The following is a 25,967-nucleotide window of genomic DNA, read 5'->3' on the forward strand; positions in this document are numbered from 1 at the left end:
TTCGAATACCGATATTGGTATTCGATGCCATCCCTAGTTATTATCTTCAAATGCCTTACATGCATGATGTTATACATGGCATGAATAAAGACTAATTCTTCTACAAATGTTAACTAATCTTGTCAAGAAAATTACATTTTACTTCCCCAAAACTGTTGGGCTAGGAAACAGCCTCAAAAATAAATATATTTGAAAATAAGAAATGTTTTGGGAAAACTGGACTCAATGCATGTGCATGAAGTGTTGTTCCAGATTAGCCTGTGCAGTTTGAACAGACTAATTAATAAAGACACTTTCCACTCTTATGGTATTTTTTTTTAAAAGGAAGTCTCTTCTTAGCAAAATACAGCTTAAGCAGAAAGTGTCATCCCTGATTATCCTGTGCGGACTGCAAAGGCTAATCTGGGACGACTCTTTCAGCAATTGCATAAAGCCCAGTTTTCCCAAAACACTGCTCAAATGTAAACCACCTACGGTGATTTCCTGGAACTCCTGTATGCGATGGTACTTGGTAAACAGCTCCTGCCTGTGGCGTGCACTCCGGTCTACCAGTTCCTTGAGAGACTCACACTCCGTACTGAGACTGTGAAGGGCCGCCTTGTGACCGTCAACCTCAATCTCCGTGTCTGCAAGTGTCCTGTGGGCAGAAGTAGGAGAAATTATAGCTGTTATTATGCCAATTTAAACTTATATATTTTAGCTCAATTGCCTCAAACTCTATAGCCATATAGGGACACTCTCCAGTCCACTTACTGGGATGAAATAGTACTTAGGTGTCTTTCGAAAGATAAGAGCATATTCTTACTAATGAGGGCATTGTTCCAGGGCCTTTCCAGGGAGGAATTGAAAAGCAGAAAACCTTACAAAGGCGAACATAGGAACATTTTTTCATTGTTTCTTTCAATAGATACCCTCTTAAAACGAGAGCTGTCAGAGGACAGCGCGCTCGACTATTCGAGTGCTTGACATTATGACGTAAGCCATCATGGGGAAATTTTTCATATTCAATAATTTATTAAACGATCTTTCAAAAATAAAAAAAGGATTTTTTTTATATTTTTTTGGGGGGGGGGGGGGGGTTTGAGAGGGGGTATAATTTGGGGTGTGGTCATTTATTAGACGATCTTTCAAAAAGCAAAAAAAAGTTAAAAAATAAAAAAAATTGGGGAGGGGGGGGTAGGGGGGTATAATGTGGGATGTGGTAATTTATTAGATGATGTTTAAAAAAAAATTTTTTTTTGGGGGGGGGGAGGGTGGGGTAGGGGGGGAGGGTGGGGGTGAGAGGGGGTTATAATGTGGGGTGGGGTAATTTATTAGATGATGTTTAAAAAACTGAGGGGGGGGGGAAGGGATTCTGGGTAGGGGTGTGGGGTATTGTTTGGGTGGAATCCATTGTGGTATTCAGGTAAGTGTTGTTTTGTCAAAGTAATAATAAAATGTGATCATAAATAAAGAAGTTATGGCAATTTAAGCAAAATGTTCAATTATCTAAGTGTAAAAGGGGCAATAATTATGTAAAAATGCTTGATACAGTGGTCTGCTCTTGTTTATAGGTTGGGGTCATGTTGGTAAACAAGTATGCAACATATAAAAGCAATATGTCAAAGGATATAGGAAATATTTGGGGTAGTACGCAAACTTTAACATAGATTTATCAATAATATGCATATTTTAAGTATAAAAGGGGCAATAATTATGACAAAATGCTTGATAGAGTTGTCTGCTCTTGTTTATAGGTTGGGGTGATGTTGGTTAACAAGTATGTAAAATATGAAAGCAATATGTCAAGGGACAATGAAAATAAATGGGGTAGTACGAAAACTTTAACATTTGCTGCATATTCTAAGTGGAAAAGGGGCCATAATTATTACAAAATGCTTGATAGAGTTGTCTGCTCTTGTGTATAGGTTGGGGTCATGTAGGTTAACAAGTATGCAAAATATGAAAGCAATTCGCAAGGGACAATGAAAATAATTGGGGTAGTACGAAAACTTTAACATTTGCACGCTAACGCTAACGGAAACGCCGAAGCGGGGGTGAGTAGGATAGCTCCACTGACTATATATATTTCATATTTAATATTCGAGCTAAAAAAGGAAAACTATAAAGGCATTGTAATATTTGTTTTACTTAAATTTTCTATTTTTTTATTAGATCTTTTTTGATTTTGTTTGAAAATATATATACTTTTAGGCGGGAGGAATGGGGCCCAATCAAAAACGAAAAATATGCCTTGAAGATCCGCAGAACGGAGCCCCAAGAGAGAATCCAACCAGGGACCTTAGAGTTGCAAGGCAGACACCTTTTATGCAAATACAATCTATGATTATGTTGATACAGTGTCGCATTCCTCAGTTGTTGTTTTTTCCAGTAATTTAACCGCATCCTTATTCAGTTAAGATATTTCATACATTGTTAATAGGCATTCTGAAAATCTGTTATTCCTTGGCTTACACTTGAGCTTTGCAATGACTGCATTTACATTGTTGATTTTTGGCTGTATACAAAAAATTCACATATATTTATGTTCCGTTAACAAATGAACAATAACATGAAACATACATAAGCTAGATAAAACAAGCAATCGATTATTAGCTATTTAAACTACATGAATGTATCAATCATATAAGTTATCTGTCACATTTTAATGAAATTGCTTTATCTCAGACAGTTATTCCAGCCAAGCATAGTAATTGCTCTTGGTAGCCAGGGAAGTAAAACTTTTGAGGAGAATAGCTATTAAAGGTATTGGTAAGGCTTCTGTGTCATGCTGCAAATTAGCCAATTGCTACAAATCAACCCATTTATATGGAAGATTATATTTGGCTACAAATATATGTAATTTAGGCTTAGCATTATGTATTCAGCGCAGTGTTGATACTACACAGGAATGTCAGGCAGGGCTTACTTTTTCCAGATTCATATAGGGCCTTTTCAACATATATTCGGGGTATTAAAAATTATTCAAGGCTTTTTTTGCAAAAATAAAATAAAAATAGGAATAAAACAAGGCTATTGTCAAGCAATATGGTCCCCTACGGGCTCCACCATTGTCAGAAATTCCACCATTTTCAGATTTTGAATATTTATTTTTTTTGGTTGCCATAGCAACCACAATTTTTGACGTAGGAACAAAATGAAATGACGTGCATGATGTCCATATTGCCAGTTTTATGAAAAAATATAAAGAACTTTTAAAGTTATCGCAGGATCCAGAAAAGTGTGACGGACAGACAGACTGACAGACAGAGCGCAAACCATAAGTCCCCTCCGGTGAAACCGGATATTAGCCATATATGGAAAAATTCCCCGCCCCCTGGAAGCCATGTTTTTCAACCAACCGGCATCATTTTTCAACTTTCCCAAGATATTATCGGGATGAATCTTCTGACCAAGTTTCATGAAGATCTGACAGTAAATGTGGCCACTAGAGTGTTAACAAGATTTTACTAAAGCCATATAAGGAAAAATGCCCCGCCCCTTGGTGGCCATGTTTTCAAGCAAATGTAACCATTTTCGAACTCATCTAAGATATCAATAAGACAAATCTTCTGACCATATTTCATGAAGATTGGACAATAAATGTGGCCTCTAGAATGTTAACAAGGTTTTACTAAAGCCATATATAGCCATATAAGGAAAAATGCCCCGCCCCTGGTGGCCATGTTTTTAAAGCAACCAAAACCATTTTCGAACTCATCCAAGATATCATACGGACAAATCTTTTGACCAAGTTTCATGATGATCAGAAAATAAATGTATCCTCTAGAGTGTTAACAAGGTTTTACTTTAGCCACATAAGGAAAAATGCCCCACCCCCATGGTGGCCATGTTTTTCAACCAACCGGCATCATTTTTGAACTCGTCCCAGATATTATTTGGATGAATCTTCTGACCGAGTTTCATGAAGATCGGACTATAAATGTGGCCTCTAGAGTGTTAACAAGATTTTACTATAGCCATACATAGCCATATAAGGAAAAATGCCCCGCCCTTTGGCAGCCATGTTTTTCAAGCAAATGTAACCATTTTCGAACCAAGATATCAATAAGACAAATCTTCTGACCATATTTCATGAAGATTGGACAATAACTGTGGCCTCTAGAGTGTTAACAAGGTTTTACAAAAGCCATATATAGAATTATAAGGAAAAATGCCCCACCCCCAGGTGGCCATATTTTTCAAGAAACCAAAACCATTTTCAAACTAATCCAAGATATCATTGGGACAAATCTTCTGACCAAGTTTCATGAAGATCGGAAAATAAATGTGGCCTCTCGAGTGTTAACAAGGTTTTACTATAGCAAAATAAGGAAAAATGCCCCCCCCCCCCCTGGCGGACATATTTTTCAACCAACTGGAATCCATTTTCAAAGTAATCCAAGATATCATTGGGACAAATCTTCTGACCAAGTTTCATGAAGATCGGACAATAAATATGGCCTCTAAGGTGTTAACAAGGTTTTACAAAAACCATAAATAGAATAGCCATATAAGGAAAAATACCCCGCCCCCTGGTGGCCATGTTTTTAAAGCAACCGCAAGCATTTTCGAACTTGTCCAAGATATCATTGGGTCAAATCTTCAGACCAAGTTTCATGCTTATTGAAAAATAAATGTGGCCTCTAGAGTGCTAACAAGGTTTTACTATAGCCATATAAGGAAAAATGCCCCGCCCCCTGGCGGCCATGTTTATCAATCAACTTGCATCATTTTTTAACTTGTCCAGCATATTATTGGGATGAATCTTCTGACCAAGTTTCAATAAGATTGGACAATAAATGTGACCTCTAGAGTGTTAACAAGGTTTTTATATAGCCATATATAGCCATATAAGGAAAAATGCCCCGCCCCTTGACAGCCATGTTTTTCAAGCAAACGTAATCATGCCCCGCCCCTTGGCAGCCATGTTTTTCAAGCAAACGTAACCATTTTCGAACTCATCCAAGATTACTACACTCGATCCAATGACACACCATACCTTGCTAGTTTCAAGTCGGCAGCTTTCTGCGCAAACACCTTCTCCAGTTTCTTGTCTATGCGAGATTTCACCATAGCAACAGACTGCTCAAGATTGCGTGCATCGTTTTGAGACTTCTGACACTGGATGAAACTTAAGAAGTGTTCCTTGTTTCTCTCCTAGAACGAGACAGGGTTGTTTATTTTTACAATTGGATATTTTGCCGTATTCAACAGTATTTCAGTCTCATCATGAAGGTAAGTTGACCAACCCACACTTTTCTTGGCTAAGATCGTTTACCAGTACCCGGGTGCAGGATCGCTTGACTTTGTGCGGTTTGTTAACAGATGTACACACACCAGTTAGAGGTGCTTTTCTTTCAAATAACTTTTTTTTTAATTATTAAGAATTTTAACCAGTGCATAACAGACAGTTATTATGCTGCTAATGGCAATGTGAAATACGTCAGAATTACTTTATTTAATAAGCCTGTGTTCTTGGCCAAAAATTTGATATGCACAGCATTCATGTAAACGGTTATGTTTACATAGTTTTCTCAGCAGGTCAACATTTTGGCAACAATTTCAGACGTATTCAAGGATTTATTTTTACATCTTAAAATATCGGCACAAACTGCATTCAAAATAACTTTAGATATTTTTAAAAATTTAGTTCTTTCCAGTGAGTTTACATTTTGTCCAGTTTGTGTGTAAACCCCTGTGAACCTCATAAGTGTTTTTCCCAGGCACTTTCTGCGTGGCGCTGCGCCATGCCGCTGTTCTGAAGCCCCACTTTGCCCTTTTCAAAGGCAAAAGCTGCCACACGCCCTTATTGATAACATCTTAATTGCCTCTTGACCAAACTTCTAAGCCGAATAGTATCAGAGTACAGCCCCAAGGCAGCAAAGATGTGCACTGTTTTGAATAAGTCATGCATGAATAACCCCGTATAAATATCTATAGATAATTTCAGTGGCTTTGTGGCTTTGTTATACAAAGCACGCTAATCCTTCCCTAATGTGTACTGCTCCATGATTAAATCGTGGACTGTTATTTAGGAGACATATGATGGAAACCTGGTGGAAATTGTGCATTTTAAGACCATAATTATTAGAAATTATTGAAACAATTTTTGTACTGCATACTGATTAAACAAATGCAAAACGTGAATGTAGTCGGACATACACAATTTTAGTTTGCTCTGCGCACTTGTCGCTTACATCATTTCAACAAGAAGGCAGAAAATATAAAACAGAAATTGTGATTCAAGGCAAAAATGACAAATAACAATCAAATTAACGATGGACATAGTAGTGATTTATGAAATGATTGTGTTTATTAACGATTGATAATACATTTTAAATACAAACGACATATATTTCTAAGTTATCTACACAGTGGATGTATGTCCAGGAAATTAGTGTTTGCAAAAATTTAATTGGTGTTCAGTTTACTCGCAAAGTTAAAAGATTTCACAAAATTATCATTAGAAAATTGGCTAAGACAAACATGGTTTCATTTATGTTATCGGATCTGTGTATAATCAGATTCATATGGATATATTGCTTTATTATGTTTGTCATGCTGTACTATTAACTGAAACAGCATGGAACTAAAAGGGAAAATCATTTCTAGGTAAACATATTAATATTAATTACAGTAAGCTAAATACATCAAGACACTTTGTTTGTTTATATTTGTTAATATTTTATCCCATCATCAGACGTGCATTGTCGAAATAAACTACTGTGAAATAAATTTACCTTTATTTCAGCAGTGCTGAAATATAGCTGTCACGCGCGGCGAAGAATGTTCATATTACTCGGAATCAACAATAAAGTAATCATTTTTAGTAAAATCGAATCAGATTTAACAAAACAAACAATTTGATACCAAGATGTAATATAGTTTTTACACATAATGCAACTCAAAAAGCAAATAAACATTATTTACAAATATTAAGTGCGCGTACTCGTGACGTCATTATTAATACGTCATACGACACAATGCATGTTGTTTCACGCTATTAAAAGATGCAGTTGTTTAGTGTCTTTTTTTCATTATTTCTTAAAAATCGGGGACGTAGAGGTATGATAAACGAAAAACAGGTTGGTTACTGATCTTTTTGTAATGTATTAGGCTCGACACGATTAAAATAATGAAACAATGTTTGCTTAAAATATCTTTGGGATTTTCCGTCTAGTTCTTTTTTCCTATTCTATGTTTAAAGAAATAATTTACGACTAAGAAAATTGATGGGATAAATCGAATACTAGGTCGGTGCCGAATAAAGCAAAGTTTATCTTGCTCGGCACGAAAATCTGAACCACTCGCCAAGGCTCGTGGTTCAGATTTTCTAAGCCTCGCAAAATAAACTTTGCTTTATTCGGCACCGACCTAGTATTCTCTATTTACCCAAAACTGCCACTGATGCGCTTAAATGTTCCTCCCAAAAACCTGGTTTTCACAAAATGTTTTGCCCTTTTTTGCCTAAACTGCAGGTTTAATGCCTTTTTTGAATGTACTGTGCCATCCCCCAATGCCCTCCTGCCTCCTGGGAAAAACACTACTCATTGATCCTGCAACCTAATTACTGACGGACCGTTTTCAACAATTGTTAAGTCATATCATGGCAGTCTGTTTACCTACTCACATTTTTCCTGCTTTGGGAAATTAACAAGAACTAGATGCACATACATATGTCAATAACTGACACGTGCCTCATTTGTATCACAAATTGGGGGAGAAATAGCCAAAATGGGAGAATATTAGGTTGGGGTTAAGGGTTTATCTTACGAGCTGAAGAAATATTTGTTTAAAACTATGTTTCATATAGTGTGCAGCAAATGATTGCAAAATCTATATCCTAATATTTAAACACAAAAACTGGCAAGAAAATTCGCACATCAGGGTTTGTATCACAAACCATTCATTTTAATTGTGTAGCTTTTTACAGAAACCCAGGAAAATGCCTGAAACTCCTCACCTGCAGTAGTTGGTGGACACTTCTGTATAGAGACGGCTGGTTTGCAAGGTCCTTCATTTCACCTCCATCATAACGGAACCTGGGGAAAATATACAAAAGGGATTATATGAGTACATCTGTAGATTGCGAAAATCTGAAGTGAAATGACCCCTGGTTTGGAAACATTAGTATTCACATTGAAAGGTCTAATATCAGAAAACAAATACTTATATCTCTACTCTAAAGGTATTTCACCCATACAAATTTGAATGTATGCATAAACAAGAGCTGTCAGAGTGCTTGACAGTATAACGTAAGACATCATGGGGAAATTGTTCAAATTATTCAATAAGGTCAAAGTAATAGTTCAGGTATATTTTCCACAATGTATTGAACATTTGTAAAGACATAAAACAAACTAATAAGATTTTATTTCAAGTTTGATAGCAATAGCTTGGGTGGGAAGTTTGGACGGTCCTTCAAAAATAAAGTAAATAAATATTTTTGTTGTTTTTTTAACCATGTTTCAAAGAAAAAATAAAATCTTTTTGGGTTGAGTAGAGGGGGGGGGGGGGGTGAGAGGGGGGTATAATGTGGGGTGGGGTAATTTATTAGACAATCTTTCAAAAATAAAAAAAGGAACACAAAAAATTAATTTTTTTTTGGGGGGGGGGCAGGGATTCTGGTTTGGGGCGTGGGGTATTGTTTGGGTGGAATCCATTGTGGTATTCAGGTAAGTGTTGTTTTGTCAAAGTATTAATAAAATCTCATCATAAATAAAGAAGTTATTGCAAACTAAAATTTATTTTTTTGACCTTGAGAGTCAAGGTCATTCAAAGGTCAAGGTCAAATTGAACTTGCCAGGTACAGTACCCTCATGATAGTAAGAAAATATTTGAAGTTTGAAAGCAATAGCTTTGAAACTTTAGGAGTCAAGTGGATCTTAACACAAAATTTAACAAAATATTCAGTTACTAAGACAAAAAAGGGCCATAATTCTTACAAAATGCTTGATACAGTTGTCTGCTCTTGTTTATAGATTGGGGTCATGTTGGTTAAGAAGTCTGCAAAATATGAAAGCAATATGTCAAGGGACATTGAAAATATTTGAGGTGGTACGCAAACTTTAACATAGATCTATCAATAATATGCATATTCTTAATGGAAAAAGGGCCATAATTCTTACAAAATGCTTGATACAGTTGTCTGCTCTTGTTTATAGATTGGGTCATGTTGGTCAAGAAGTATGAAAAATATTAAAGCAATATGTCAAGGGACATAGGAAATATTTGGGGTGGTACGCAAACTTTAATATTTGCACGCGCACGCCGACGCCGGGTAAATAGGATAGCTCCACTATATATATATTTCATATATAATAGTCGAGCCAAAAACAAATACCAAGATTTATTTAGATGAATAATATTGTACTGCAATATTGAGTTGCCACTTTTTAACAAGGGACAAAATTGTCACAAAACCAGGTTTTCATTGTGAAAAAAAATCTGATAAAGGGAGAAAACTCAAACTGAACTTTTGAAATGAACAAACAAAATTAACCCCCCTTTGTAAGTTTGTTTTTTAAAAAAATCTATTTTTAGTCGTGGCGACCTTGACATTGGAGATATTGACGTGATTCTTTCGTGCGACACACCGTCCCATGATGGTGAACAAATGTGCCAAATGATTTTAAAATCTCACAATGAATGATATAGTTATGGCCAGGACAAGCTCATTTATGGCCATTTTTGACCTTTGAACTCAAAGTGTGACCTTGACCTTGGAGATATCGACGTAATTATTTCGCGCGACACACCGTCCAATGATGGTGAACAAATGTGCCAAATGATTTTAAAATCTGACAATGAACGACATAGTTATGGCCCGGACAAGCTTGTTCCGCCCGCCCGCCAGCCCGCCCGCATTCGCCAATCTAATAACCAGTTTTTTCCTTCGGAAAACCTGGTTAATAAAAAACCTCCACTTTTTTGAAAGTACGCAAAAAATGAACATTACATAGTTTTACTACTCCCATGAATCTTAAACGTGTTTATCCAATTGTTGGAACATTTTCATCATTATGTTCAATATAACACAACCCTTTCAATTTCAATAACTGCTGTTGTATTTTTCATCGCTTCATCAAATCTTCAGTTTCCCTCGAGTCTCTAGAATGATATGTACATATACTGACAGATGCATTTTTCAGTGACCCTTGTGTTACACTCTTACTGCCACTGGTTTCAAAGCCTGGATTGAAGATCATATGTCAAGTTATCGAAAGGATTTCAGTTGATGTGTACATATATACATGACATAGGCATAATTCAAGAGACTTTTTACTCCTATGAATGTAGATATTTTTCAAGCATATTTTACATAGATAGTCATCTCATCTGGACCTTTAAGTGTGTAAGTGGATTTTTTTTTAAATATTGTTATTTAGACTAGACCCTTTCCAGTTGGCTTCTTTCAACAAGAGGGCTTAAAAGGCCCAAAGTCGCTCACCTGAGATTCAAAGGAACTGACCTGTTCCGTGCAGCCCAAGATGTCATTAGAACAAAATGTTCTTACCAACTTTCATGACTAGTGAACACCCTGGCAGCAATGTTTTTGAACAGACCAGAACCATTTTTATACATATCCAAGATATCATTTTAACAAATATTCTGACAAAGTTTCATGAAGATTCATGAAGCCATATAAGGAAAAATGCCCCGCCCCCTGGTGACCATGTTTTTCAAGCAACTGGAACCATTTTCTTAAAACAGACATTAAAATAGACAACTTGAACTTCATAACAATATTTCTTTAAAAAAAACCTGTTAAACTTCACATTTAACATACTGAGGATGCAAAGTAAACAGTATTTGTTGTGATCAATAGCAGCAGTTTTTCAATGTATAGAATTACAGTTAATGGATTAAATATAAACAAACACACTTGAGTTATTGATGTATTAAACTGAGTTAAATTAATATATTTAATTTGTTTACCTTTCAATATCTTGCATTTCACATCTTCACTCAGTTCAATGCTATTTCAGTTAACTGAACAGCGTGACAAACATAACAAGGCTATTGTCAAGCAATATGGTCCCCTACCGGCTCCACCATTGTCAGAAATTCCACCATTTTCAGATTTATTTATTTTTGGTTGCCATAGCAACCACAATTTTTGACGTAAGAACAAAATGAAATGACGTGCATAATGTCCATATTGCCATCTATCCATGTTGCAAGTTTCATGAAAAAATATTAAGAACTTTTAAAGTTATCGCAGGATCCAGAAAAGTGTGACGGACAGACAAACAGACTGACTGACTGACTGACACACAGAGCGCAAACCATAAGTCCCCTCTGGTGAAACCGGTAGGGGACAATAAAGCAGAATATGCATATGAATCTGATTATACACAGATCCACTAACATATAAATCAAATCATGTTTGTCTTTTTCCATGTTCGAACGATACTCTTCTAAATTGTTTTACTTCGCGAGTAGACTGAACTCTAATTTGCAAACACTGGTTTCCGTGATACAAATTCACTGAGCACATTTCTTAACAAAATATGTGTTGCTTGTATCTAAAACGTAGTCTTTTTCGTCGACAAACACATTTCATTATTCCTATCAAACTAGGTGATGTCAGTCGTTTATTTGATTGCCATTTGTCATTTCAATAATCTTAATTTTCGCTTCACAACGGCGCCATTTGCAAACAAATCAGCTTAGAAATACCAAACACATTTTAAGAAAACGATTCACATTGGAAGATTGGGAAACGACAGCCAATTATATCGCTTGTTTTAAAAATTCTTAGGCAGAATCTACCAGTGTAAAATGCGGAGAGATTTTGCAGGCCGCGGATATTTCGGGCCGCTTATGAAATATGTCCTCAGAATCGGTGGTAGCCCCTCTCCACCACATTTTTTAAACCAAATTTAGGCGAATTTAGAAGTGACCCCCAGGACAACTGGATCCGAGGAAAAATCACACTCCAGAATGTTTGGTACCGTAAAGCCTGTGCATCCCTCCTGATGTCCACCCTAGCGGTCAGTGTCCGCAGCCTGGATGTAGTGTCCGAGGTGTAGGTCAGCAGGCCAGTCATTACCTGGTCAGCCGAGAACGTGCCACACACGTGCTCCACCTTCTGCCATAGAGGCTCCTTGTGTTTGTTTCTACCAGATATTAATAACACCTTGTAATCTTATTGAAATTCTTACTAAATGAGACAAGTTTTTAGTAGCAGCACTACTTAACCAGCACCACAACTTTGTTTACATTTTAATACAACACTGTGTGTGCTAAATATTTGAAAACACAGTCTTTAATTGCAACATGTATCCTTCATGGTTAGTTAGTGTAAAAGTGTTTTACTATTTCACTGGCTACAAAATAGCTACTAAGTGCAGCGCTTCCAATAATGGACATCCAGGCGTAAATAACGCCCAAAGAAGACAGCCATATGTCTAGTTACAAATGGTGGAAGTCCCTTGGACATCCAATACACCCAATGTAAAATGTTTACCAAAAGACATATTTGTTTAATTCAAAGGAATACACATTCACTTTCACACGTTTTTCTGAATGTGGGTACTTGTTACACTCAAAATATGAACGGAGTGCTCGATGCGCGCACATCCGTGTCCCGATATTCACACATTTTCAATGGAAATTTCCTCATTCCACAAGTTACTTATATGTATATCCACCAGCATAAATGAAAATGGCAGACGTTTGTGTTCATGAAATTCTTACACACAGTTATCATCTATATTGGCCATATTTTGGTACGGACAATTGAAATCGTAATTATACTGGATTATTGAGTAATCGATAGAGTTGGAACAAGTATGTATCCAGTGTTCAACGCATAAGGTAGTGTTTACAATATATTTAGCTTCTTTTCACCATGATTGCCAGTATTAAAGATTTTTTGTTGGAGTTTTTAATAGGAAAACTATTTTCAAGATAGGATTTATTATTTGAGAGGTATAGTAAAAAGAAAAACTAGTAGATTAAACAGGCAACTGATATGGCCAATGTGCGCAGTAAAATACTGAAATAAAAGTGGGACTTTCATTTGTCCAAAATTTAAAGCTTGGAAGTCAGAACTTTTGCAAGCTAGCAGAAGCGCTGCTTAGCGTAAAACAAGGCATTAGATTTTTGAATACTTTATGTTAAAACATTTTTGCAACAGATAAAATGGCGCAAAATGGAAGCTTAATCTTCATACTTTCCTTGGAGAGCCCTGGCACTACCTATTAGATTAATTTACTACACACATAACTGAAAACCGCACAATTCTCACATGAGAGACTTGTCGTTGGCGAAGGTTCCACTGAGCATGTCTTGTAGGAACTGACCAATCAGCTCACAGCTCTCTCGAACGTGTTTCTGAAACCAATTGCAATCAACACTTACAATTTCCAAAGACTTTATTGCAGAATTGTTAAAATGGAGTGAATGATCATGCAGGAAAACACCAATATATAAACACAATTTGATGTATAATGAATTGTATGCAAGTTTGCATGTTGAACATTAGACATTAAAGGTAAATTTTGTTGGACAAGACAAGCACAGACTGAGAGATCTTAATAAGGGATTTAGCCAGACCATCAAAAAGCTCCAGGGATTAAGATATACACATGAGAAATGACATAAGCCATAAGTTAGTAAGTTTATTATCTGTATATAATATTGACATATTTGCAAGAAAATATAACAGGAGCTGTCAGAGTACAGTGCGCTCGACTATTCGAGTGCTTGACAGTATAACATAAGCCATCATGGAAAGGGGGATAAAATGTGTGTGTGTGGTCATTTAATAGATGATCTTTAAAAAAAAAGAGGGGCGTGGGGGATGGTTTAAGTGGAGTCCATTGTGGTTTGTAAGGTAAGTGTTGTTTTGTCAAAGTATGAATCAAATGTGATCATAAATAACGTAGTTATGGCAATTTAAGCAAAATTTATCAATTTGACCTTGAGTCAAGGTCATTTAAAGGTCAAGGTCAAATTCAACTTGCCAGGTACAGTAACATGTAAAGTGGATCTAAACACACAATTTAACAAAATATTCAAAGTTACAAAGACAAAAAAGGGCAAAAATTCCGTTAAAAAGCCAACCAGAGTTATGCAACTTGCCCTGTACAGTCCTCTTACAATAGTTAGCGAGTTTCCCAAGTCTAAAAAGCAATAGCTATGATACTTTAGGAGTAAAATGGACCAAAACACAAAACTTAACAAAATGTTCAATTATCTAAGTATAAAAGGGGCCATAATTCTGTCAAAATGCTTGATACAGTTGTCTGCTCTAGTTTATAGATTGGGGTCATGTTGGTAAAGAAGTATGCAAAATATGAAAGCAATATGTCAAAAGACATAGGAAATATTTTAGGTGGTACGCAAACTTTAACATAGATTTATCAATAGTATGCATATTCTAAGTGAACAAGAGATGTGTTTGTCAGAAACACAATGCCCCCTAATGCGCTGCTTTTTTTGTTGACCTTTGACCTTGAAGGATCCACTCAAAATGTGCAGCTCCATGAGATACACATGCATGCCAAATATCAAGTTGCTATGTTCAATATTTCAAAAGTTATTGCAAAACTTTACTGTAAGGTTTAAGTTTTGGGACAGAATGACAGACAGAAAGAAAGAAAGAAAGACAGGCCAAAAACAATATACCCCCGATCTATCAATCGGGGGGCATAAAAAAGGGCCATAATTCTTACAAAATGCTTGATACAGTTGTCTGCTCTTGTTTATAGATTGGGGTCATGTTGGTTAAGAAGTATGCAAAATATGAAAGCAATATGTCAAAGGACATAGGATATATTTGAGGTGGTATGCAAACTTTAACATCGATTAATCAATAATATGCATATTGTAAGTAAAAAAAGGGCCATAATTCTTATAAAATGCTTGATACAGTTGTCGACTCTTGTTTATAAGTTGGGGTCATGTGGGTTAAGAAGAATGCAAAATATGAAAGCAATATGTAAAGGGAAATAGGAAATATTTGGGGTGGTACGCAAACTTTAACATTTGCACGCTCACACGAACGCCGGGGTGAGTAGGATAGCTCCACTATATATATTTCATATTAATAGTCGAGCTAAAAATAAAGATATCAGTCTCTTAAACACCATTCTTTTGAGTATATGTTTATATTATATTTCATTTCATGTCCATTATTTAAATACTGTGAACCATGAGCGCAAGACTATAAAGAAATTAGTGTTTATTCTGAAACCACTTTTAAACCATTATGTCAAAATGCTGTTTGTGTGATGAAATATTTGTTTACACAGTCAACATGTAGATTTCCAATGTTATATCAGTGTCAATCATGGTTAAAAGTAAAATATTAAATATTTAACTGCTGGCAATGTGACTCATTATTCTTCAAATGGTGAAAGAGTTTACAAAGTGTTGACAATAGAGGTGAAAACCATCAAGTAAAAACTCTGTTTATATTGAATTTCTTTTTTATTATTGTAAAATACCATTGCTTTTGAATCAGAAATTTTGAAAATAATATATGTAAACAACTTTTTGTAGAAAAACTAAGGAAAACAGGCTGTCAAGTGACCTTTTTTCAAAAAGTAGGAAAAAATAGGAACTACTTTTGCAAGAAAAGTAGGAAAAAAGTAGGAAAAAGTAGGAACTTTTCCTTCAAAAGTAGGAATACATAATACTTATTTTTAAGCCACAGGTCCAGGAAACATAGCTTGAAACAGAGCAGGAGTGCCATCACATGTTCTGTATGGATACCCACTTGAAGCTACCTTAAGGGCCCAGAAGATTTCAGCCTTTTGTACCTGTTCCTTGTGTGATGGATGTACTTGCATACAGATAGATTTATCCCCACAACCCTGAGAGCTGCTTGGCTTTTGGGCACTTCCAAACAAACGCTTTTGTGAATTATCATGCATGTATTTCATGTTTTCCTTGTGTTTTTATCCATCTGCATGACTTATAAGTTGATTAGCACCAGAATTACTACAAGATGGACTTCATTCAGACAGTACAATATCTTGCAAACTCATTGCCGGTATCTCTCTTGCACAATGATCCCAGTGTTTTTCCACTGTTGTCCAACTTCTCCATCCATGAAGGGTTAAACTTTGTTTTCCCACTAGGAATTTTAGCACTTATAGTGTATCTATGATAAGTAAGTTTCAAGCAAAGCTACCCTGATAAAGAAGTATACATGTAATTAGATGCTGTTCATTTTGGTGTATCATCAAATAAGTGGTTAGAGGTCTTCTGTGTATCGATATAAAATTGGTAATTATATTGTGCATGTTATATCCTTAAGCAGAAGACCAAATTTATTTAGTGATACACCAACTTGTTGTACAAGATTAATACTAGTATATAAAGCAGTGTAAATGCTCTGCTACAGCTACATTGTGAAACCTTTAAATTGACAATAGGGTGCAGTTATAATGACTTAAGTTACATTCAAAATGACTGGTCATTGCAGAGCAGATTATGCAACTGGAGATAGGACCTTATCACCTGACCTCTTTTATGACAGCATTGATTGAGGAATGAAACAGTTGCACAACATTGTTTATTCCAGTTTCAAATAATGGCTTTTACATTATTGATGACTTTGCGGGAGTGTAATAATGCCGTTTAATAATTTTAATACTTCGCTTTAACACCTTGAAGTTACCTCACTAGCAATGGCATCATAAGACAAGAATTGTGTTTGTCCGAAACACAATGCCCACTATTGCGCAGCTTTGAAATAAAATTTCAATGTATCATTTGGCAGGTTTAGAAATTATCTCCCTTTTAAAGCTTATTACTTCCCTTGGATTGTATTTTTTAACTTTTGACCTTGAAGGATGACCTTCACCTTTGACCACTCAAAATGTGCAGCTTCATGAGATACACATGCATGCCAAATATCAAGTTGCTATCTTCAATATTGCAAAAGTTATGGCCCATAATAAAGTTTTCGGACGGACACCAGGGTTTTTTTTTTACTAAGAAAGTTACGCCGATATTCGGCGTCTTCCCCAACCAGAATTTTTCCCCTAAAAAATACCTTTTCCCCTCCAAAAATATAGTTTTTCACCAAAATATAATATTTTACCCTCAAAGAAATGTTCTTTTTGTTTTAGGAAGTCGACACTTATCCAATTTGTACCATGTACAACGATCTCGCTCTCTCTCCCGACGAACGCTCAAATCTGGGAATCCCAGTGATTCTATATATAGCTCTTAAATTACGTCATGGAAACCGGGCAACTTATCGTATTAATCATGTAACTATTTTACTGGATTCCGGTCTTGCGCGAGAAGGGTGTTTCGTCAATTAATTACCGGAAACCAGTCGAATTTTCATCCGGGTTATGTGAAAGCCAAGATATAAACGTTAAAACAGAAAAAGTCTCACAATTGGCGTTCATACACGAACAAAATAAAACGTTCGGACTCGGAAAATATTAATTGCATTGACGCATTTTTTAAGAATGAATCATCAAAAACCGTTGAAACCCAGCAGGATTCGGAGGTACATGTAATCAACATCGATTAATACTGTCGGATTATTGTGAAAGTGAAAGTAGACAATCGGCAGCAGCCGCACCTTTCCCTTCCAATACTGTAACAGATCTAGATCGTCAACCCATTCATCATGAAATTGAAATCATAATATTGACATCGTTCCCCGGCCACAGTTGAAAACATTTTCCATTATTAGATCTACACCTGCAACTTTATTTAGGACTTTGACTTTAATATCATACTTGTTCATGTGTTTAAGAACAAAAAGGTCAGAGACCTGCCTCTTTTTCTAAAGAAAACAACTGAAGTCTGTAGGTGAGTTATAGACATTGAAATGAACAGTTTTTATTTTTTCCCCAAATATGTCTCTTTCGCGCTAGATTTTCCCCTTTTACCCAGCATCCAGCGTCTTCCCCTTTTTCTTAAAAAAACCCCTGGACACACACACACAGACAGACAGACAAACGGACTGACAGTACAACTGCAATATGCAACCCTACCGGGAGCATAAAAATGTATCAGGGCATTTAGGCTCTGTGCATTTATCTTTAATTACTAAACATGATGTACCTATGATATCAATAGAACATCATATCCGTTGTCATGTAATACAGAATTTATTACATTATATTTGTAAATGATGAAAACTCGGCAAAGCATCAGTTTTATCTTTTTTCCAATAACTTGTGTAATAAATTCCATATTACATAACCACTCATACAATACATGTATCTCTATATCTCTACATTCCAAACAGCAATATCATGTAAACATGCATAAGGTTTGGTCAAATTGTTGTCAATGGAAACAAAATAAAACTGGAATAAACAATGGGTTCCCTCAGCTCTTGCATCACTGGGAACTGTGTAAGGTAGTGAAGTCTGCAGTGTACAAATGCTAAGGAAGTAAACAAGGCACTATTGTTACTTCAAAAAAAAACTTGTCAATAATTTTAAAAGTTACATAAGAAATAAATATTTATGCTCCTGAAGAGGTGCTAGCAGACAGTCAGCATGGGTTGTCAGGTCTCATCTAGATGAATGCACATTAACAGGGATACAGTCATGCCATAGATTCATTCATCCTGCAAGTTTACTAAATTAACTCTTTAAAAAAAAAATTCTCCATTGAAAATGAAAAAGTAGGAATAGTAGGAAGATTTGGTAAAAAAATAGGAAAAAGTAGGATCCTGATGAAAAAGTAGGAAATAGTAGGAAAAAGTAGGAAAAAGTATGACCGCTTGACAGCCTGGGAAAACCTTCCATTTAATACAGGTTTATTATGATGAAGCTTTGAAGGAAAAATTGCAAAAGAACACAATGTACTTATAGCAGGGGTGGCGAAATCTCAAAAACCTATACTTGTCCACGGACAACCATTTAGGAAATTTAACTTGTCCGTTGCTGAACTACACTTGTCCGTTAATGTTTATATAAATTATAAACGCATTTATTGATTAGTGTTAAATAATGTGGAATATATGAAAATGAGTATTATTTGCTTGTTTTGTTTTTAATTTTATTTCAATGGTACATTCATTATTGCAGTATAATATAAACAATTATGTAACACTTTTTCTGTCCTAGTAAACTGACTGAACTCAATTCAAATTATCATACATGTAGGGTACATGTACTGTCATACGGGCAACTCGGACATTTGATTTCGCCACCCCTGCTTATAGTAAGAACACTGGAATGCAATGATAAGCTTTGTGCCCTTGGCCCCTTCTGTTAATGGTGTGCCCCTAAATTATCATTTTCTGATAAAACCTGATTCAAACAACAATCTGGACAACTGTGGTCAAAATATCCGTTCACAACCCTGTCATTTGGGGAATATATATGCTTTAAGATATTAGGAGCGAGGCCGAATAGCGGCCCCAAATTTCAACAAAAAACCATCACTGCTGCCCTACTTACAGCAGATGCAGTCTCCAGTGCTGATGTCTGCTCCTCCTCCTCCTTCTCATCTTGAGTTACCTCCCTGCTATAGAACTCTTCAGTCTCCAGGGTCTTCCTGAAATAGGTCACAACAAATCTTTTATCATATTTCTTATTACGACTTTTAAAAATATTAATTACAGGGTCCTTTATCAGGTTCAAAACAAAGTTTTCAAATAAATTGTGATATATTTCTAAAAGCAAATATTTGTATTATCTAAATATTTGAACATTTAAATATTCATTGCTATCTGTAGGAATTGTACTTTATCATCAAACAACCACAATATAACGCATACGCAATACCATATGTAAAACAAGAGCACCGCATAACTGGTGCCAAGGCTCGGCTGCGGGTGCAGTTTTGAATAAATTAGAGCTTGTCAGAATATTTTTTTTAAGGTCACTGAGACCTTGACCTTTGACCTAGTGACCCAAAAATGGGTGTGGCGTGTAGAACTCATCAAGGTGCATATACATATGACGTTTCAAAGTTGTAGGTGGAAGCAGTTGAAAAAGTTGTTTTCATATTTTCAGTATATTCTGTAATAAAATTTTACTGGGTACTGTACAGGTACCAGGTAACTACCAGTTTACTATAAATAACACAAGTAGCTTGATCATCATCATCACATAGTAAACCCAGGAAGGCAAATTGTGCATGGGTAGTGAATTGTGTATATTTTATATTTAAAATTATCAATCTACTTGCGTTATTTATTGTGTGCATATTGTTATGGCACATATTTTCGCGATGTACTTTCGATTTTACATCGCAAAATTGTATTACTGAATATACTGAAACTATGAACTTTTTTCAAGAAATGTAATATACCAGTCGCGATATTTTAATCAATATAAACTAATAATTGTAAAAAAATACGGTATTTTGCAACTTTTCTTTTTTTGGTCGTTTGTGGTCGACGGTCCCTTTAATAATGATTTTGTTTGCAATATAGTGATTTTTAATTCATTATACAAATGCAAAAATTTTATTTGAGCATTTTGGGGGGAGGGTGTGGTTTCCTTTTTTTAAAACGAAGCAAAATTACAGCATAGAAAAACGTACTTGTTTTGGATTTGATTTCTGAACTTAAAAACACTGTCTGTACTTTATCATGATTTATTTTAATAAGAAAATGGGACCGACAGTTGTTATTTCAACAAATAAAGATCTAGTTTGGAGGATTAAGCACTCTGCAAGTAAAGTGTTATTATGATATTGTCATATATTTTAGTGACCCAATGAAACTGTCAATAATGTTGACATAATTTAATGACTTGATATAGTGTTGTAAATGATTCTCCCATTATCAATAATGATAAAAGTCATGGTGACAATTATGTTTATTGATTCTTGAAATGTGTCAATATAAAGTATTTTTATTATACATTTTATTAATATGGAAAATCATTGGCAAAAACATGACAATTTAGTAGCTTAAAGAACATTCAACAACAACAGAAAATTAAATGACCCACGTGCAAAAATGTTATTATTTATATAAAAAAAAAAGCTTATTAAGACTTTGAAAGTTAATCTTGAAATGTATTTGTTTATATACTTGTAAAAGTAATAATAGATTCAAAGACATTAATGGAATACAGCATAATAACAATAATTCAATAAACTGTTCTTACATAAATGTCATTGACTATATGTACAAGGAAATGTAAAGGTTTTTTACGTCGCAAAAAATGGCCACATTTTTTGTGACCCATTGTAACCCCTGAATACCCCTTAAAATGCATAACAAGCCCCCCTTCCCATGAAGCCTGCTTACTGCGCCCTCTGCTTGATATCCTGCACCCTTGTGTTGATGACCTTCACGTACTCCCCGTACTGTGCAGTCACGTCGGCACTGCGGGCACAGTATGCTGTCAACAGGGCTGCCTTGCGCCGACTGGTGTTGATACTCATCTTCAGTTGCTGATACTTGTTCTCTGTTCAATGGAGGATGAGCAATATGAAGAATAAGTAGACAAGTGTCTTATGAATGATTTAACTGTGAAATAAAGTATGACCAAAGATCGATATGCACGCAAGTTAGGCCTACATTAGTACATTTTAAATCTGACTTTCCCAGAATCACAGATTTATGTTTCATTTCTTGCTCTGAAACAATATAACAATGCAAGAATACTGTGTTCTCCAGAAGCACCAGCAGCTGGCAATTTCACTGGTCACTGACAATCTTGGCGCCGTCTACTTTTCCCAAAAATATCAATTCAAAACAGTGAAAAAAACTGCCATTTTAGTACTAAGTCGCTGGCTACTTTAAAAACATAACTGGCTACTCAAATATTTATGGAGAACACTGCAATAATAATAAAAGAATTTAGACCTACTTGGCCAAACTGCAAAGTTTGATGACTGGGAAATGTGTACATTTTTTACAGCCCACGAACACCGGTAGTCCTTATAAAAATGTATGTACACATGATCTTTAAATTTTTAAAGGAAAAAGATAGTATGCAATTTACTTTTTCCTTTTCATTTAAACTATTGACATTTCACACAAAATTTATAATTGTTTAAGTTCTTTTTAAAAAAAAAGGTCAATAATCAACACTCTTAAATTGTAATGATGCTATTATGGGGACTTTGCCAAGTGAATTGTACACTTGTTATGCTATCATAAAATCTCTACTTTTGTGTAGAAAGTGAAGTTTATTGCACTTGTTTAGGAATAAAAACTACTGAATTTGTGTAAGGGTTTACATAATACCTTTCACAAATAACCAGTTCAAAGAAAAACAAATTTTAAGTGTCAATAATTTATGTAAATTAAAGAAAATTATGTTTTAAATGTAAACATGTTATGTACATTTTTATATTTCACTTTATATGGTTTCACAAAGGATTCAACCAATACCTGTCTCTGTCACCTCAGCTGTTATCCGTTCAACTTCATGCTCAAAATGGCCGACATCTCTCAGAGTTGTGGTAACCTCCCCTGACAGAGCCGCTCTCCGCTCCAGGAGAGCACATTTGGTCTCCTCAAACTGTTCCCCACCAACCCCATAGTTCACTCGGTACTGGGGGCTGCTTGACTTGTTTTTACTGGAATACTGTTAAGAATGGCAATAGGACTACAAAATGCTGTTTCCTGTGCATTGGTAACAGCACTGTTTAACAAGTCTGAATATCAGATTTCAAGATTCCTAGATTTCGAAAAAACAACACATTTTTTCAAGATCTGTTAGAACAAATACAACTTTTTTGTTCTAACTATTATTCTTATTTCAGATTGCTCTAACTTCTTCAAATATAAAATTGAGAAATTTTATTACCTATAATAAAATTAACAAGGCATGAAAATGTTTCAACTGTGATTACCTTCCAATATATTCAACGGCTCTTTCCTTAATAGCAAATTTGAATTTCATTAATTGAAGAGATTAACTACTTGTTAACATCCTCAGCCTTGCGCTGATCTATAAACCATATAATTGCAACTTTTACAAATTAATATTGATTAGATAACCAATTATCATATCGATAAATTAAGAGTTTAGTATTAAACTGTAGTATCTGATTAAAAATTCTATCTAAGATACAATAGTTTTGCCTTCAACCCCCAAAATATGTCTTTATCTTAACAACTGCTGGTATTTCATTTGCAATCCATCACTGAAACTGCTTCTTGATGATTAAAAGTTGTTTTGAAGCAAGGATACAGAGCCAAGTTTCCTGTAACTGTCTTTACTGTCCTGAAAAATAATTTCATATCATATGTGGCAGTAAGGATCAGCAGTTATTTAAAAAATAAATGGGCATTGTCATTATGATGGCATCATTTAAATTCCATTTTATCATGGCATTTATAAGTTCTTTCCCAACATTCAAAAAGTTAACTACAAAATTGTATATGCTTAATACTAAATAATTGGAAATAAAAATCATAACAAACACTTAACAACTTGATTTATTTTGACTTATGACTTTCCATGAACAAAACAATATTTTTTCTCTGACGCGAGTTATTGATATATTATTTTGAGTCACAACTTAACAACAATTATATTGCAAATCTGTGAAAAACTCCAGTTAAGACAGAAACAAACCATTAAAATAACTTCATATTATTATACCTTCCAAAAAAGTAGCTCATATATCAAGATAAAATGCAGTGTTTGAAACCATAACTTACTCTGTGGAGCGTACATGTTTAATAACCCACTGCCAGATTGGGGCACAGGGTCCTCGACACAATCTGAAATGAAGTATACAAACTATGAGGCATTTAGAAGTAGAACATGGATTCAAGAACTTCTACTTGTTGTTTGCCTCCATTACATCACAAAAAAGGTACTTGGGTAGGCCAAACTTGTACCATCAACTGTATTAAGCTACAAGCCTAAACACTATTTCCCCCCTTTTAGTATACACTGGCTATTTTCAAATTCAATAAGGATCAATGAATGAAATCATAAATAACTCTCAGCAAAAGATTATTTGTATGTATAAGTGAATTTAGTGAATATCATAGTCAATCAAACAAGGTAAAAAAATCAGCACAGAATCCCCAAAAAATGTCAGATGACACACAAATAGAGCTAAATGACACAATATTATTTAACTGTCATCTTGTCATGTTTTTGACTGTTTGCAATTTAGTTTTCTATGAATAATGTAAGCAATGAAACACATAATTTGTGGGTCTTGTCTTTTGCTGTTCAAGTTAAATCTAATTAACATATGCAACGCCAATGAAGTTATAACTGCTATTATTTGTTGTTCTATTGGTGAATCTCAAAAGAATACTATGTAACAATTACATGATTTCAAACTCTGCTTATATTTTAAACTTGAAGGTTTTTAATAACATGGTTAATACATGATCATTAATGGAACTAATGCAAAAAATGGTTTTATAGTTGTTGTGCACAACTTTAGAGTATGTAAAGTAACTATGTGGGTTGTTTCCCTTTAGCCATTTAAAATTGAATTGGAGTGAACATTTAAAAGAAAAAGATGATGTTATAATGAGCAATAAATAACAAACTCTCGTCAAAAGTTAGAAATAAATAAGTTAACATTCTTAAACATGTCAAACATATATTCATATCAAATACACATCTTTCTTATTTTTTGTGACATAAATTAAGCAGAAATTACAAAAACAGCTCACAAAGCTCAAAAACTTAAATATATATCATAAAGTGAAAAATATAATTGACATTTAAATGTAGTTCAAATACCAATCATTAAATCACTTATAAATAAAACTTTTTAAAGCAATATGAAGCACACTATGGTCCCTACAATAATTCAAATATCTGAACAAGGTATTTTCACAGATAAAAGTAATATGCCCCTGCAACGCACAGCTTGAGTTGTTCAGGTTTTGGGATGCTGGCATGCGATCCCTGCGGATAGAAATGCATCTCGTTGGTGACCCAGTCATGAAGGCGGCAGGCCAATTCCCCTTCGCTTGCCATTCTGTACTATGGCTTATGCCTTGCCACCAGAGTGAACAAAAAAGTCTCTAAGTCCCAGTTTCTACAGCTTCCCAGAATCTGAAATGTAACGAAATAGTAGTCAATCAGTTTACAAATACTGAATCATGCAAATTCTGTGTTATAAAATATCATAAAGGCAAAACTATAAATGATCAGAATACAGATCACATTATATTGAAAATATTCAATGCTGTTGATTGTTGAATAATGAAAATCATGGTATTGCATGTTTTCTAAACTTAAAAAATATAATTAAACTGAAGTCAAAACATTTTCGGAATTAATGTGGCATACATTTATGTTGACATAAACATCTTAATCATTATCCTTAAAACAGGGAATTTGATTTGACATTTCTAAACAGTTAAGAACATTTTACATAAACAAGATATGAATTTTTGCTATGTGTTTGTATGCAAACTAAGCCAAAATTCAAGGGAGGCAAAAGCGGTCGCCTTGTTGAATGAGGACAGGCAGTGTTTATCTTTAACAAAATGTGTGCTTACATCTTTATCTGTTGAGATTTGCAACTTTGCAGCGGCCATAATTAAGTTAAATTGAAGCGCTTTCTAACAGAAGAATGCATTTAGCAGAAATTGCATGCACAAACGATTTCGAGAAAATCAAGGTCACGAAAATACGTGACATTCCTCAAACAACAGAGTCGGATTTCTACGTAATTAGACTAAAATTAAACCAAAATATAGTATATTAGGATGTATAAAAGGGACAAGATGGTATACATACGTACAAAACTCATCAAATGTCACTCGTTTGTCTTGTGTGAAAGACTTCGGAAAATCAATTTAAAACGGCCGCGAAATTGCAATACACCGGATGTTTGTGATTTACACGGAGCACTAAAAGACGGAACGCGTCTTACTAATTAGCGGGATTTCAGGCAAAATATGGTGGGTTCTGTGCGCCTAATCTTTAAAATTGCTAAAAACATCGAAAACCCTTGCTTTAATCGAATAATTAAGGGCTTTTTCTAGTAAGGGGTTGTTATTATATATTAATTCGTTAAATAACATGTATTTGGATGGTCAGTTAGCGAAAATTAAAGAGATGGGATACACACTACGTCTGGCTTGGGGCGCA

At 34.9% G+C, this 25,967-nt stretch overlaps 1 protein-coding gene across 4 annotated transcripts in view; it reads right to left on the reverse strand.

Annotated features, from left to right (window-relative positions):
- The window catches only part of LOC127860274 (uncharacterized), a 51,342-nt gene extending 25,622 nt beyond the window's left edge, over nt 1–25,720 (reverse strand). Inside the window, exons 1-12 of one of the 4 annotated variants that reach the window (XM_052398269.1) lie at nt 25,618–25,720; nt 24,733–24,923; nt 23,555–23,617; nt 23,082–23,114; nt 22,277–22,464; nt 21,185–21,344; nt 19,380–19,476; nt 13,238–13,323; nt 11,940–12,104; nt 7,946–8,024; nt 4,982–5,139; nt 475–637 (exon numbers count right to left, since the gene is read on the reverse strand). In XM_052398269.1, the coding sequence (XP_052254229.1) occupies nt 475–637; nt 4,982–5,139; nt 7,946–8,024; nt 11,940–12,104; nt 13,238–13,323; nt 19,380–19,476; nt 21,185–21,344; nt 22,277–22,464; nt 23,082–23,114; nt 23,555–23,617; nt 24,733–24,845 (1,305 nt within the window). In that variant the 5' untranslated portion in view covers nt 24,846–24,923; nt 25,618–25,720. Of the gene's footprint in view, nt 1–474; nt 638–4,981; nt 5,140–7,945; nt 8,025–11,939; nt 12,105–13,237; nt 13,324–19,379; nt 19,477–21,184; nt 21,345–22,276; nt 22,473–22,740; nt 22,835–23,081; nt 23,115–23,554; nt 23,618–24,732; nt 24,924–25,613 lie in introns of those variants that run through there. The other 3 variants (XM_052398270.1, XM_052398272.1, XM_052398271.1) reach the window with 3 other exon arrangements.
- Between the last annotated feature and the right edge of the window lie 247 nt (nt 25,721–25,967).

Source organism: Dreissena polymorpha, chromosome 15 (genome assembly GCF_020536995.1).
Source record: "Dreissena polymorpha isolate Duluth1 chromosome 15, UMN_Dpol_1.0, whole genome shotgun sequence".
NCBI classification, from domain to species: domain Eukaryota; kingdom Metazoa; phylum Mollusca; class Bivalvia; order Myida; family Dreissenidae; genus Dreissena; species Dreissena polymorpha.